The sequence below is a fragment of the Hyla sarda genome, chromosome 1 (assembly GCF_029499605.1).
Source record: "Hyla sarda isolate aHylSar1 chromosome 1, aHylSar1.hap1, whole genome shotgun sequence".
NCBI classification, from domain to species: Eukaryota; Metazoa; Chordata; class Amphibia; order Anura; family Hylidae; genus Hyla; species Hyla sarda.
Window position 1 is genome coordinate 107,713,860 of NC_079189.1, and position 15,707 is coordinate 107,729,566.

General features: G+C 40.0%; 1 protein-coding gene across 2 annotated transcripts in view; it reads right to left on the bottom strand.

Moving 5' to 3' along the window:
* Positions 1-15,707, bottom strand: part of FAM149A (family with sequence similarity 149 member A) — a 109,392-nt gene that overhangs the window by 13,685 nt on the left and 80,000 nt on the right. For both annotated transcript variants that reach the window (XM_056559437.1, XM_056559446.1), the window contains exons 4-9: positions 15,092-15,234; positions 12,355-12,489; positions 9,715-9,894; positions 9,317-9,504; positions 2,958-3,112; positions 2,742-2,836 (exon numbers count right to left, since the gene is read on the bottom strand). In XM_056559437.1, coding sequence (XP_056415412.1) covers positions 2,742-2,836; positions 2,958-3,112; positions 9,317-9,504; positions 9,715-9,894; positions 12,355-12,489; positions 15,092-15,234 — 896 coding nt within the window. The remainder of the gene's footprint in view (positions 1-2,741; positions 2,837-2,957; positions 3,113-9,316; positions 9,505-9,714; positions 9,895-12,354; positions 12,490-15,091; positions 15,235-15,707) is intronic.

Genomic DNA, 15,707 nt, shown 5'->3' on the forward strand with positions numbered 1-15,707 from the left:
TTCTGTAGATTACGTACATCCCTTCAATGCATGCAAATACCTTGACTTAGGGACACTTACAGTACATAGTGAAAGTATTCTGTCCCCTTGAACTTTTCGACCTTTTGCCACATTTCAGGCTTCAAACATAAAGATATAAAACTGTAATTTTTTGTGAAGAATCAACAAGTGGGACACAATCATGAAGTGGAACGAAATTTATTGGCTATTCCAAACTTTGTTAACAAATAAAAAACTGAAAAATTGGGCTTGTAAAATTATTCAGCCCCTTTACTTTCAGTGCAAAAAACTCTCTCCAGAAGTTCAGTGAGGATCTCTGAATGATACAATGTTGACCTAAATGACTAGTGATGATAAATAGAATCCACCTGTGTGTAATCAAGTCTCCGTATAAATGCACCTGCACTGTGATAGTCTCAGAGGTCCGTTTAATGCGCAGAGAGCATCATGAAGAACAAGGAACCCACCAGGCAGGTCAGAGATACTGTTGTGGAGAAGTTTAAAGCCGGATTTGGATACAAAAAGATTTCACAAGCTTTAAACATCCCAAGGAGCACTGTGCAAGTGATAATATTGAAATGGAAGCAGTATCAGACCACTGCAAATCTACGAAGACCTGGCCGTCCCTCTAAACTTTCAGCTCACACAAGGAGAAGACTGATCAGAGATGCAGCATGATCACTCTGGATTAACTGCAGAGATCTACAGCTGAGGTGGGAGATTCTGTCCATAGGACAACAGTCGTATACTGCACAAATCTGGCCTTTATGGAAGAGTGGCAAGAAGAAAGACATTTCTTAAAGATATCCATAAAAAGTGTCATTTAAAGTTTGCCACAAGCCACCTGGGAGACACACCAAACATGTGGAAGAAGGTGCTCTGGTCAGATGAAACCAAAATCGAACTTTTTGGCAACAATGCAAAACTTTATGTTTGGCATAAAAGCAACACAGCTCATCACCCTGAACACACCATCCCCACTGTCAAACATGGTGGTGGCAGCATCATGGTTTGGGCCTGCTTTTCTTCAGCAGGGACAGGGAAGATGGTTACAATTGATGGGAAGATGGATGGAGCCAACTACAGGACCATTCTGGAAGAAAACCTGATGGAGTCTGCAAAAGACCTGAGACTGGGACGGAGATTTGTCTTCCAACAAGACAATGATCCAAAACATAAAGCAACATCTACAATGGAATGGTTCACAAATAAACATATATAGGTGTTAGAATGGCCTAGTCAAAGTCCTGACCTGAATCCAATTGAGAATCTGTGGAAAGAACTGAAAACTGCTGTTCACAAACGCTCTCCATCCAACCTCACTGAGCTCGAGCTGTTTTGCAAGGAGGAATGGGCAAAAATTTCAGTCTCTCGATATGCAAAACTGATAGAGAAATACCTTACAGCTGTAATCGCAGCAAAAGGTGGTGCTGCAAAGTATTAACTTAAGGGGGCTGAATAATTTTGCACGCCCAATTTTTCAGTTTTTTATTTGTTAAAAAAGTATGAAATATCCAATAAATTTTGTTCCATTTCATGATTGTGTCCCACTTGTTGTTGATTCTTCACAAAAAATTACAGTTTTATGTTTGAAGCCTGAAATGTGGCAAAAGGTCAAAAAGTTCAAGGGGGACAAATACTTTCACTATGCACTGTAATATATGAACTTTCCTTGTAAATGTTTGGTAAGCAGATGTGTGACAACATAAGGTACCTACACACAAGTACATATTACAGTGAAGTCAATGATGCTAAGTCAAGTTCTTTACAACTATCCATAAGTTGCATGCTTAGTGTGTTTTAATGTTACCTAAGCAGAACCAGCATAGAATGTATTTCTGTAAAGAGATTGGCATCATTCTCATTAGTCTTTTTCCCCAGTGAGGCACGCAATATATATTCCCCAGTGTCAGACACCCATAAGGACCAGTTTCATAGACTGTTGTCTCTTTGTGTGTTCACTGTTTGCCAAGATATTTAAAGCAAAATTGTCAATAAACAGAAGCAACATCTATACATGATGAGTTTGTTAGCATTGTCTGTAGAGTGGCATTGCCCAAAGCCGGGGGCTTGGTCAGGCAGTAGTGGGGTGCCCTGGCCACTGGTCATTCCCCCATATGGGCATTGGTGGCTGCCGCACAGTGCTAAGCCATCTTAGGTTTAGGGATCCATTCTCGTCTTGACATGGCGAGTAGACTTGAACATTTTGATCCATAGATACAATAACAACCTGTTCTTGTCCAAGTTCTTGAGGTGCAGCCATGTCTGTTTTTTTCTACACTTGAGTTAAATCTAATGGGCTTACTCATCAGAAACAATGTTTAGAGAAGAACAACTGAATTACAGGGCTTTGTGATGCGCCTCCTGCAGAAATGAGAAAGAAGCACCCAAATCTCTCAGCTTAGTGCACACAGGCATATACATATATCTAATACACAGTGATACATTTTCTTTTGGCTCTATAACTTGGTCCAAACTCAAAAAATATACTCATAGGTTCACAGACTTTCCATATAGTGTATATGTAATTATAAGCTGTCACAGGCACAAAATGACTCTATGTATTCTTTTGTATTTTTTTCAGTTTAGCAGATTTTTTGCAGATATCTCTGGGTTTTCAATGGACAACAAGAAACCCTGCAAGTCAACCTGTAAGTTAATGTGCTGCATGAAAGTGCCACAGCTTCAGCTACGCTTCACCGGTGTGCTTAGTGATGAGCCAATTGATAAACAATACATACTGTGTCTTCTCAGCTAGTCCAGTATGGCGGTGCTGTAGAGGTTTAGCTTGTATCGTCATTACTCCATTCAAGTCACTACTAAAATTACGACTTGTCTACAAGACAGAAGATAGAAATGATGAAAACGATATGTGACATATTAATAGGTACAGTGTGTGCCAGATAATGGTTAAGGGCAGGCTGGGACTGAGAGAGCAGTGCTATTATAGCGAGTACCTGTGGTGTAAAAACATAAGCACCAAACGAAATGCTTCGCGACTCAGAGCCCCGGGATGGAGGTATGCCTGTTGTGTCTGATGTTATCCGCAGAGCCGGTAGCTGAAGGTAGTGGTTCGTCGAATTGTGGATCTTTCCTAATTGTTTAATATTAACTGAAATTGGAAATTGTACAATAGTTTTAAGAAAATCAGAAGGACCATTACAACAAGTAGTACAGGACATATTGTAAAGTTGTTTAATATATAATGTTAATTTTGATAACATAATATTAGAGACCAATGTTCAATTATAACTAAAGTAAAAGGGGGAGGGAACTAAAACACAAAAAATAAAAACTGTTCTCAAGGCCATAATGCGTTCTTAAGGGATTAAAAAAGTAAAAAATAAAAACGTTAATTCAATCTAAAAAAAGGTAATCAGCACTTATGTTGGCTAATGGTAGCTAAGTACATTGGTAATGGCATTCTTGATACAGAAGTGCCAAGACAGCTTTCTACAGTACTTTGTCCCTTTTGTCCTTGGTTAATCTTAGCGTATGTGACTGAGCTATGTCTCAGAGAAGCTACAGGATCATTACTGTACACAGCACTGAACACCACTTTGGTCTTAGCTCACGTAAAAAGAAGTTTCCATGTGTTTTTATATTGGGCGTGGGGTTTTACATTTATCTACCTTTCTACTATTAAGATACCATATGACAAACACTAGCAAAACAATGAGTCAAGTCGCTGTCCTACACGATTAATAGACACATGCCAAAGTGGCCAGGGGAGTTTCACTGAACAGCCATAAAGGAGCACCCTGTTATTTTATTAAAAAAAAAAAAAATGTCTGCAGGGGCCCCATATGCCATTTATAATACTGGTCTCCTATGGGGCAGATGTGCATTGAGGCCCCCTTAGGTACTAGGGCCCTATTGTTATGCCCCTGGTTGTATTGTATTGTATTTGAAAGAGAGGAACTGTAAGAGAGTTGTAAATCTGAGATATCTGCTTTGCGGTGCGGAGTGAATATTATAAACTTGTGAACTGGAGGCATTTGTGTGAGTACTTAAATGGGCACTTTTTTTTTTCATATGTTGTAGTACTTATGTACTAGAATATATCTCTAATATAAATCTATTAAATTTTTTTTTCATTAAAATCGTTTATTTTAATGTTGAAAACCGGCCACTAGGGGTCTCCCTCCTAGTGGCTGGCTGCAGGCTGGCGTGACGTCATGCCTGAATTCAGACCGATGCTGGCCGGGTATCGGTCCTAATTCATTCAGCCTGCGCTCGCTCCCTGCCTGTCAATCAGACAGGGGGGAGCGATCGCTGAGAGCGCATTGGCTCCCTGGCTTCATACCCTGGGCCCCGTCTCCCAGCATCTACACACCGCCGCCGCTGCTCTGCATTAGATGTATGGCTGGGGGGAGCGGGGTTTCAGGGTAGCGACGCTTACAAAGTTATTGTTTTCATCACAGGGTGCCTCCAGCTGTTTCACCACTACAACTCCCAGCATGCCCTGACAGCCAGTAGATGTCAGGGCAAGCACACTACCAGGCAGACAAAAAGCAATTTTAATATAGTAAAAAAAAAATTTAAGGCAGGGAGGGGGTTAGAGATAGATGGGCAATAGGCAGGGACAGAAAAAAAACACGGATGGTGGGAGCTACCCTTTTAACTTTGCACATAGAGGGATCACTGCTATTTTAAACAGCCTTTTGACATTTTTTTTCTCCACTCTGCCTCTAGGGAGAAAGGTTGATTGGACACAGGTGTATAAGTTGTGGTTTGGAACTCATTCTGAGCTTGCTCTGACTGAGAGTTGCTTTGAAAGAGAGGAACTGTAGGAGAGTTGTAAATCTGAGATATCTGCTGTGCGGTGCGGAGTGAATATTATAAACTTGTGAACTAGAGTGATTTGTGTGAGTATTTAAATTTGCACATAGAGGGATCACTGCTATTTTAAACAGCCTTTTCACCTTTTTTTTCTCCACTCTGCCTCTAGGGGGAGGGGTAGATTAGACACAGGTGTATAAATCGGGACTCATTCTGAGCCTGCCCTGACTGAGAGTTGCTTTGAAAGTGAAGAACTGTAAGAGAGTTGTAAATCTGAGAGTTTGACAGCAGGAGTTTGAGATCACTGTGAGTGTTACTTTGCTTACACTGTAGAGACTTTAACTCAGAAGGTCTACTAAGAATCTAATTGTAATATTAACTGTCTGTTTTTTGCTGTAAATCTGTTAAATCCCCAAAACTAGATGGCCTCCATGTTGGAAAATGCAGTGCGGTGTACATCCTGTTCAACTAGATCCAGGATCTAGAGGAGCGACTGGAAACATTGAGAAGCATTGACAACTTGGAGAGGAGTCTCCTGCTCACCTAGCAAGTACTCTCTGGGGTAGAGGTGGGAGAGGATAGTCAGGCAGCTAGCTGGGTAACAGTTAGAAAACGGGGTAGAGGGAAAAGTGTCATGGAGGCTAGTCCTGAACTGGCACACCCCAACAAGTTTGCCCGGTTGGAAGGTGAGGGGGATACCATTTTAGAGCTAGCAGTACTGCAGCAAGATACTGCCTCTGACCGCCAGAGGGGTGTCTGCTCCAGTAAGGAGGGAAGGAGGAGTGCAGGGCAGGCCAGACAGGTACTGGTAGTGGGGGACTCTATTATTAGGGGGACAGACAGGGCGATCTGTCACAAACACCGGGATCGCTGAACAGTGTGTGGTCTTCCTGGTGCTCGAGTTGGGCACATCCCAGATCGGGTTGAAAGGTTGATGGGTGGGGCTGGAGAGGATCCAGCAGTCATGGTACATATTGGCTCCAATGACAAAGTAATAGGTAGGTGGAGTGTTCTAAAAAATTATTTCAGGGACTTAGGCCACAAGCTTAAGGCAAGGACCTCCAAGGTAATATTTTCTGAAATATTACTTGTACCACGAGCCACACCAGAGAGGCAGCGGGAGATTAGGGAGGTAAACAAGTGAGTCAGAAGCTGGTGTAGGAAGGAGGGGTTTGGGTTAATGGAGAACTGGGCCGACTTCTCTGTCGGTTACCGGCTCTACCGGATGGACGGGCTGCACCTCAATACGGAGGGTGCAGCTGTGCTTGGGGAAAAGATGGCTAGAAGGGTGGAGGAGTGTTTAAACCAGGGACTGGGGGGAGGGAACCTACAACATAGAGGGGGAAGATAGTGTAGATAGAGAGGGGGGACTTATCAATGTACCTGGAGGTGGAGGGGAGGGAGGGGTTACAATAGTTAATAGGGATAGGCTTCATAGGAAGAAAAAACATACACCATTGAATTACATGACAACTAATGCCAGAAGTCTGACCAATAAAACTGACGAACTGGAGTGGTTGATGTCTGAAGAAAAGTATGACATAGTGGGTATAACAGAGACCTGGTTGGATGATAGCTGTGACTGGGCGGTCAACATACAGGGTTATAGTCTATTCAGGAAGGATCAGACAAAACAGAAAGGGGGAGGAGTTTGTATGTGAAATCGAGTCTGAAGGCCGCACTACGGGAGGATATATACGGGAGGGAAACGATAATGTGGAGTCATTATGGGTAGAAATATATGGAGATAAAAATTAAAAAATCCGGATAGGGGTTTGCTTTAAGCCACCAAACATAATGGAAGAGGCAGAAGATCAAATACTGAGGGAAATAAACAAGGCAGCAAATCAAAATGACGTGATAATAATGGGGGAATTTAACTATACTGATATAAAGTGGGAGACTGAGTCCTGTGAATGTCCTAAAGGAAACAGATTTCTGACTATAGCTAAAGACAATTATCTGTCCCAAATGGTGCAGGACCCGACCAGAGGGGGCACCCTACTGGACTAAATATTAACCAACAGACCTGACAGAGTAACTAATGTGCAAGTAGAAGGACACCTAGGAAATAGTGATCATAATATAATACATTAAAACTTGTTATTCAATAAGGGAATCTCTCAAGGGGCCACAAAAACAATGAACTTTGGGAAGGCAAAGTTCAATCAACTCAGAGAAGCCCTTAACAATATAAAATGGGATAATGTCCTCAAAAACAAGAATACTGACACTAAATTGGAGACTTTTAAAAATATCTTAAATTCTCACTGTAAGATGTATATACCTTATGGAAATAAAAGGGTCAGAAATAAACGAAAACCAATATGGATGAACAAAAAAGTAAAGGGGGCAATAAATGACAATAATAAAGCATTTAGACTACTAAAACAGGATGGCAGTGAAGAAGCATTAAAAAGCTATAGAGAAAAATGTCAAATTTGTAAAAAAAAACTGATAAAAAACGCAAAAATAGAGACAGAAATACTCATTGCCAAAGATTGTAAAACTAACCCCAAAATGTTCTTTAACTATATAAATAGCAAAAAGATCAAACATGAAAGTGTGGGCCCTTTAAAAAATGATGAGGAAGAAATTATAAACGGGGATCAGGAAAAAGCAAATATATTAAACAAATTCTTCTCCACTGTATTCCCCGAGGAAAATGAAATGCCAGGTGAAATACAGTGTGATAAGGTAAACTCTCCAGTACAGGTCACCTGTCTAACCCAGGAAGAAGTACAGTGCTGCCTACAAAAAATCAAAATAGACAAATCACCAGGTCCAGATGGCATTCACCCCCGCGTTCTAAAGGAATTAAGTAATGTAATAGACAGACCCCTATTTTTAATATTCAGGGACTCTATAGTAACAGGGACTGTTCCCCAGGACTGGCGCATGGCAAATGTGGAACCAATATTTAAAAAGGGATCAAAAGGTGACCCCGGGAATTATAGACCTGTTAGTTTTACCTCTGTTGTATGTAAATTTTTGAGGGTTTTCTAAGGGATAAATGTATGACCCCATATCAGCATGGCTTTATGAGGGATCGGTCCTGTCAAACTAACCTGATCAGCTTTTATGAGGAGGTGAGCTCCAGACTGGACCAGGGGCAATAGCTGGATGTCGTATATCTGGATTTTTCCAAAGCATTTGATACGGTGCCAAATAGAAGGTTGGTGCATAAAATTAGAAGGATGGGGCTGGGGGAGAATGTGTGCAAGTGGGTAAGTAACTGGCTCAATGAAACAGTGGGTAAGTAACTGGCTCAATGAAACAGAGGGTGGTTATTAATGGTACTTATTCTGATTGGGTTACTGTTACTAGTGGGGCACCACAGGGGTCAGTCTTGGGTTCTGTTAATATATTTATTAATCACCTTGTAGAGGGGTTGAATAGTAAAGTAGCAATCTTTGCAGATAATACTAAACTCTGTAACATGGTAAACACTATAGAGGACAGTGCACTGTTACAAATGGATCTGGATAGGTTGGAGGTTTGGGCTGGGAAGGGGCAGATGAGGTTCAACACTGATAAATGTAAGGTAATGCACATGGGGAAGAAAAATCCGGGCTGGGATTATGTATTAAATGGGAGCACACTTGGGACGACTGACGTGGAAAAGGAGTTAGGAGTCTTAGATAATAGTAAATTTAGCTGTAGTGACCAGTGTCGGGCAGCTGCTGCCAAGGCAAATAAAATCATGGGGTGCGTCAATAGGGGCATAGATGCCCACGATAAGGAAATAATTCTACTGCTGTACAAATCACTAGTCAGACCACACATAGAATACTGTGTACAGTACTGGGCACCAGTGTACAAGAAAGATATAGTGGAGCTGGAGAGGGTTCAAAGACGGGCAACCAGAGTAATACGGGGAATGGGAGGACTACAGTACCCAGAAAGATTAGCAGAATTGGGGTTATTTAGTTTAGAAAAAAGAAGGCTTAGGGGCGACCTAATAACTATGTAAAAATATATCAGGGGACAGTACAGAGATCTCTCCCACGATCTATTTATACCCAGGACTGTATCTATAACAAGGGGGCATCCTCTACGTTTAGAGGAAATAAGGTTTCTACACCAGCACAGATGGTGGTTCTTTACTATAAGAGCAGTGAGACTGTGGAATTCTCTGCCGGAGGTGGTGGTCATGGTGAACTCTGTAAAAGAATTCAAAAGGGGTCTATATGCATTTTTGGAGAATAATAACATCGCTGGTTATGGATACTAGATTTATAGGGAAAGGACATTAATCCAGGGATTTATTCTGATGCCATATTTGGAGTCGGGAAGGAATTATTACCTCTAGTATGAGGGTTTTTTGCCTTCCTCTGGATCAACTCAGTAGGGACTCATTAGGGATATAGGTTGAACTTTTTCAACCTTATGAACCATGTTACTATGTTACTATCACAGTCTCTGAAATTCTATAGAAGTCTTGGTGTTGGGGATTACTCAAATCATAACATCTACAGTATATATTACACAATACATACCTATTCAATGTAAAATTCCATCTTTATTTGTTTACCTGAGGTAACTTCCCATGTTTTCATAAGAAGTTCTTGCATGGATTCCACAATAGTCCTCCAAGTATCATCAAAGACTTCTGCACCGACTGTGTCTTTGATGCAGTCATTGGGGGAGACAGGAGGGATTCCCCGCTTACTCCTCTTTTGGTAAACTTGTGTTTTCTTCTGATCTGTACCCTCATCATCACTAATGGATGAAGAAGACTTAATTTTAATATCCTATAAAACATCAAAAATTCCTATGCACATTAAGATTTAAGATCTGAGGAACTTGTGCCAAAACCTTTGCTTCCAGTCATCAATTATTTGAAGACCATTCACATAAAAATGTTCTTATATAGGTAATATTTTATAATAGTCACATCATTTTACTAGTATAGGAAAATTTGCTATTTACTGCTCTCTGCTGTCGTAGGCAAGGTACTCCTCGATAGTGCCTTCCACATCATAGATCTCTTCTTCTAGGAAGGAGAAAACTGATGACACTGACCCCATGGAACTTGTGCTAGATATGGACTCATCCGTTCTTTGTAATGGTGATACTGAAGGCACAAGCCGTGATCCAGATACACAGAGTCTAAAATACATTGGTTATTAAACAAAGCTGTTAATGCTGTCTACTTACAAGCATGGGTACAAGCATGGGTATAACAAGGTAAAGTCCAAGGAAACTACTACTAGAATACTCTGTAGTAACTATAGAGAGACACTGCTATAATTATAATCATGCATATCTGCAGGATGTTCCATAAATACATGAAACTATACTTTTTGAAAGAATGGGTGCCCCAAGTCCACCATTGGCTGGTTTACTAAGGCATAGACTATGAGGTAGAGATGGCCATCTTCACTGAAGTTACCGAAAGAGTCAAGCACTGCTTAATATACCATAGTTTTGGTTTTATGACTTATAACTTTGCTGCATCATATTATGCTATGTACATACATTGGGTCACTGATGGTTCTTCCCTACTACCTATGTATGAGCTGCAGGATCTGAGCACATATAGTGCCGCCCAGTATCTACAATATGTCATGCTGTGCACTACATCCAATGTTCAATAGCTCTGTCTGCACCTCTACAAGAACATTATTTATCATTTTACCTCTAAACAACTTATAACTGCATCTATAAAACCATATCTGGCTTCCCATTCTGGATCATGCATATGGTCAGGCCTGCAACATGGAGATCAAAAGTAAGAAACTACAGAGGAAAACATTTCCTAGCTTTACTTGCTCAAGAGTAGGAATTTCTTGCAAGTATTCTTACATGATTTACACTTTATGAAAAACTGCACTATTTTTTTTTTAGACCTGAAATATAAATTTGTTGCAAATGCTATAAGCTACAAACCTGAGACTTGTACTGAAGCTTACAGAATGTTCTTCAGATGTAAGAACCAGTTTATACATGGCTAAAGCAGCAAACCACTTTGCTATACATAAAACTATTTAATATATTGTGATTTAGTATGGTCTGCACTGGTTCCATTGACTGACTAAACCTTATGCAGAGGAACAGTGGTGCAGTTGCCCATAACAACCAAATAGCTAACGCTATACTGAACGATTGGTTCTGCGTAAAACCAAGCTTACACGACAATGTCACCCAGCATCAGAGACTAAATAATATAGAACAACTAGTAAAGTGCTCTGGGTGTGCCTAAAACATAACTTTTAATGGGTCATTTAAAAGTACCACTAATATGTGCCAGTGTAACCAGCACCATATAAAATCACTTTGTTCCCATGTGGTCTTTTAGCAAAGCAAAACACTGGGCAGGTTGGGCTCTGCCGGGCCCTGCCAGTCCAACGGCGCCAAATAATCAAAAGTTATGATTTGGATTATTTAGATTTCCCTCTTTACTTCTCAGAAGCCTTTTTACAAGTCTGGAATCTGATTGGTTGCTATGGGCAACTGCTCCATTGTTTCTCTTCACAAGGTTAGGTTTAGTTCCCTTCTGTGTGGAAGTCCCAACAAGGATCTATCACTTAAACCACATCTTCTTCTGAAACTGACCATAACATAATAGCGTAAGTACATTTTTATAATACCAAAAACGTAGGGTTGGTATTGTACCGATAATTTTTTTTGTTATACCTTTTGTAATATGGTTGTTTAAAAAATTTGGAATATAAAACATAAAACATGGCTCCTAAAAATCCCACCACTAGGGGTCCTCATATCTACTGGCACACTAATCAGTCCTGCAGCAGCATCAGGCTTGTCCGTGAATTATGGACAAGAGATGACTCATGGACAAGACTGCATTAGCAGACGTGACTAGTGATGTCTCTAACTGCACTAAAACCTGGGAAAACTCTCACTTTTGTATGCTATTACAAATAAACATTGGGGCACTGGTGCTGTGCTTTTCAGCGGTCATTGTTGCTGTGGTGCCATGTCTGTGGGTTATCGCGACCCAGGGATTAACCGGGCGGCATTGGAGCTTCTCTGCCAGTGTCGTTCCCCCTGTGGGCACTGGTGTTGCGGCGGTGGTGGTCGACACTCAGGCAGCCCCATTTTATGCTAGGGATGTTATGGACCCGCTACTTACAGGTGGCCGTGATGTGGCTAGCGGGCTTGCACTTCATGATCATTACGTACACTAACGACCTGTTATTTTAATACATTTTGCTGAGTAGCCTAGGATCAATGTGCAAGTTGTGGATGTGCGGCCATGTCTGTTTTTTTCTCTATTAGAAATTGCACAAATTTATTATAAACTACACAAATTTCATAGCCTCTGTAGCATAGGCAAATAAAAACAAATCTTGACATACCCCTTTACAAGGAATCTTAAACCCCCTCTTGTAGTTTCTTGATAAAAATTATCTGGACACATGTTCTAGTACAAATCGCTTCATCGCAGATTACTTTATGTAGTCACTAGCTATTATATCACAGGTGCAATATATTAGTGTTATTATATTTCATAAATGTTGATGCTTGATCTATGGGAGAATTATCTGTTTTGCTTTATATTCTCTGAAGAACCCACTTCAGTCAGAAGTATGACATTTCTTCACTTACTGCCTCAAGGAGCTGGAGCTCTCACTAATACTTTGGGAAATCCCAGATGAACTTGAAGATGAGGAACTTGAATTCCTGCCCTGAAAATGCTGGAAGCCTTCATCCTTTGGGAATATAAGTTGTTTTCCCAATATTCTAAAATACATGGGGAAGAAAAAAAGAAAGGTGTTAAGAGCAAAACTCAATGGTACATGAATAACCACAGACATTAAATGAAGAAATATTGCTATGAAATGTGAGCAAATGTATGTTCTGAAAACATAAGAGCGAAGAAGAAATGAGACTGCACTCACCATCCAACACTGTTTTATTCAATCATATGAAGGTGCAGGCAGGTGCGGCAGAAGGGGCAAACTGGGATGGGCTGTTTCACGCTAGGCTGCGCTTCTTCAAGCCGGTGTACACCGGCTTGAAAAAGCACAGCCTAGCATTAAACAGCCCGTTCCGGTTTGCCCCTGCCTCTGCACCTTCATATGATTGAATAAAACAGTGTTGGATGGTGAGTGCAGTCTCATTTCTTCTTCGCTCATATGTTATTATAAGCTTTGTGGACATTGCACCGTCAGGACCAACCTTCTTTCGGGAGACCCCAGTCCTTTCCCTTTGTTTGCAACTCGCATACCCTAGTCCTGCTAGTGCCAGGCCACTTCCCCTCATATTATAGACACTCTGGGGGTTATATATCATTGTGTTCTATTGCTTTTTATGGACTACATTTGCGAATTTCTTTTATCTTTGCACAAATTGCGGGGGTTTTTTGTGTTTTTTTTTTCAAAGTTCTAAAATCCATCATTTTGACCTTTTGGTGTTGCTAGGCCATTTTTTGAAGTGAAGGATACAGTGGTCACAAATTTATTATCTGCGTGTCTTTGATTTTCGTGCAAATTTAGCTGCAACTGGCACAAAAAAAATGCTAATCTAGACTACCTCCTGACCAGGTCTAAAAAAGATTACTACTATCTGTTTGCCAAAAGTAAAAAATCATGATATAGAGAGAGAGAATAAGGTAGAGAATAAGAATGTTTAAAGACATAAAAAGTAAAAAAATTTGAAAAGCGTGCAAAGGAAAAGTATAGCAGTTGTCCATATGAAACAATCAGATATATTTTTAAGGTTCAAAAAGGAATCGTAAAGATGTAAGAAAAAATTATATTGTTAGCAATGGCCAACATCTCCAAATTTCATGTGCCCAAGTTTAAAAAAATATCCGACAAAGTGATGATAACGTAATAGAAAAAAAAAGTTGAAAGGTAAAAAAAAAATACCTATTCAACTTAAACCTCCGTCTCTTGAACAATAAAGCTTTTTCTTTTCTTGGCCTGCGGCAAGGAAAAGGGGCACCCCCTTCCCATAGACTTTCGTTGAGGGGGTGGGCGTCACATCACGAGGGGGCGGGCGTGACGTCACGAGAGGCGGCCTCGAACACAGAAGCCCGCACACAGCGTCCGGAGTAATAAACTTCCGGACGCTGCGAGGGGAGCTCTGGAAGACGGGGCAGTGGAGAACCCCTTTAATGCTGACGGTGCATTACAGACATTATAAAAAATTATCATATTCTATCTCATGAAATTGTACCTGTAAAATGAAATAAAAAATGATTATAGTGCAGTGGACATTGGCAACTAAATACCTGTACAAAGCAATTATTATCCATGCTTCTGGCTGCTCAAAACTGTGCATTCGGCGAACCTGTAACTAGTGTAAAACTCAGTACTGTGCTTTCATATTACCCTGGGTCTCATGCTTGCTATTGCTTTGCAGATTAAAAAAATTAAAGCAGTTTAGAAAAATGATTATTGTGCATAGTGCTGCACTATATTTATTTTAATTTAGCTTTACAGATACACTTTAACTTGATATAAAAATTAGTCACCAAAAAGGAGCAAAATCCTATAGTGATACTACCTGTGGTCGTATAACACCATTGTCACCAAAAAAGTAAACCACATGATATACATAAACCTCAATTAATAATAAAATGTATTGTTTAAAAACAGACAAAAAATCTACAAAATACAAATATTACACATATATTCAGGTATGGCAAATAGCACAAACAGAAAAAATGGAGTGATGTCACAAAAATTCATAGGTGGTAAAATACAATGTTCTAAAGATATAGGTGTAGGAACATGCAGCATATTAGAAATGGCAGTAACAATGCATAGAGAAGGGAAAAGGCTGAATAACTACAAGGTTAATTAAAAAAAAAAAAAAGGCAATAGAATGGACTCTGCACCTAATGGTGAGAAATCTCACCTCCAGCCCCAAACGCGCGTTTTCGACCTGTGCTTCGTCAGGGGGCGTACGCCCCCTGACGAAGCACAGGGCGAAAACGTGCGCTTGGGGCTGGATGTGCTATTTGCCGTACCTGAATATATGTTTAATCTTTGTATTTTGTGGATTTTTTGTCTGTTTTTAAACAATAACGTTTATTATTAATTGAGGTTTATGTATATCATGTGGTTTAATTTTTTGACGACAATGGATATAAAAATGACTTTCAAAGCAGAACGCAGAAAATTCAGTGAGGTAAGTTAGAATAAAAACAGTGCACTTGTGTTTTCTAGGCTAATCGCAAAGGGACTGAACATATGCATCTGCATGTGACCCAAATAGCAATCAGATAAAACGAGACTCCACTGGGAAATATGCTTTAGAGACCATTATAATAATGAAATAAAAAGCATCTAGAACATTACACTGGTACAATACTATTTATATTGTTATACGTTACCTAAGATGAAGAGATCTCTTTGTCCAGTCTTTACATTCTGTTTGCAGGTTCTTGTTCTGAGAAGTAACGTTGCCTTCGAAAAGCATCTCATCCACATCCCAGAATAACTGGTGCACTCTTTGTGTGTTGGCTTTATCAAACTCCTGCCAGATGTAGTACACAATGGGAAAATGATTCCAGACATCACAGACAAACACGTTTGAATAGTAGAAGATAAATGTCTTACTTTGTTATCCTACTTCACAATACAGTGTCAGAGTCGATTGTCAAGATCATTTACACTGCTGCAGTTGGTACAGCAATGCATTTACATCATTAACTATCCATTTTTATCCATATATATTGTTATATATTTATTGATTTCTTCTATCCATTCCCAGACAGTGACTGTCTATAAATATCAAGATCTTTATTTCTCCAACCAACTTTCTTAGGCTGGGTTCACACTGAATTTTGTAATTTGGTTAAATGTACATATTTTTAGACCTTTGGAAGGGATAAAGCTTATGTGTTAAAAGGAGGCAAAACAAAAATGATTCTGCTGTATGCTATATATTCCCCTTGCTTTACATTATAAAAAAAAATACAATGTAAGGATGCATTCACACCACGTTTT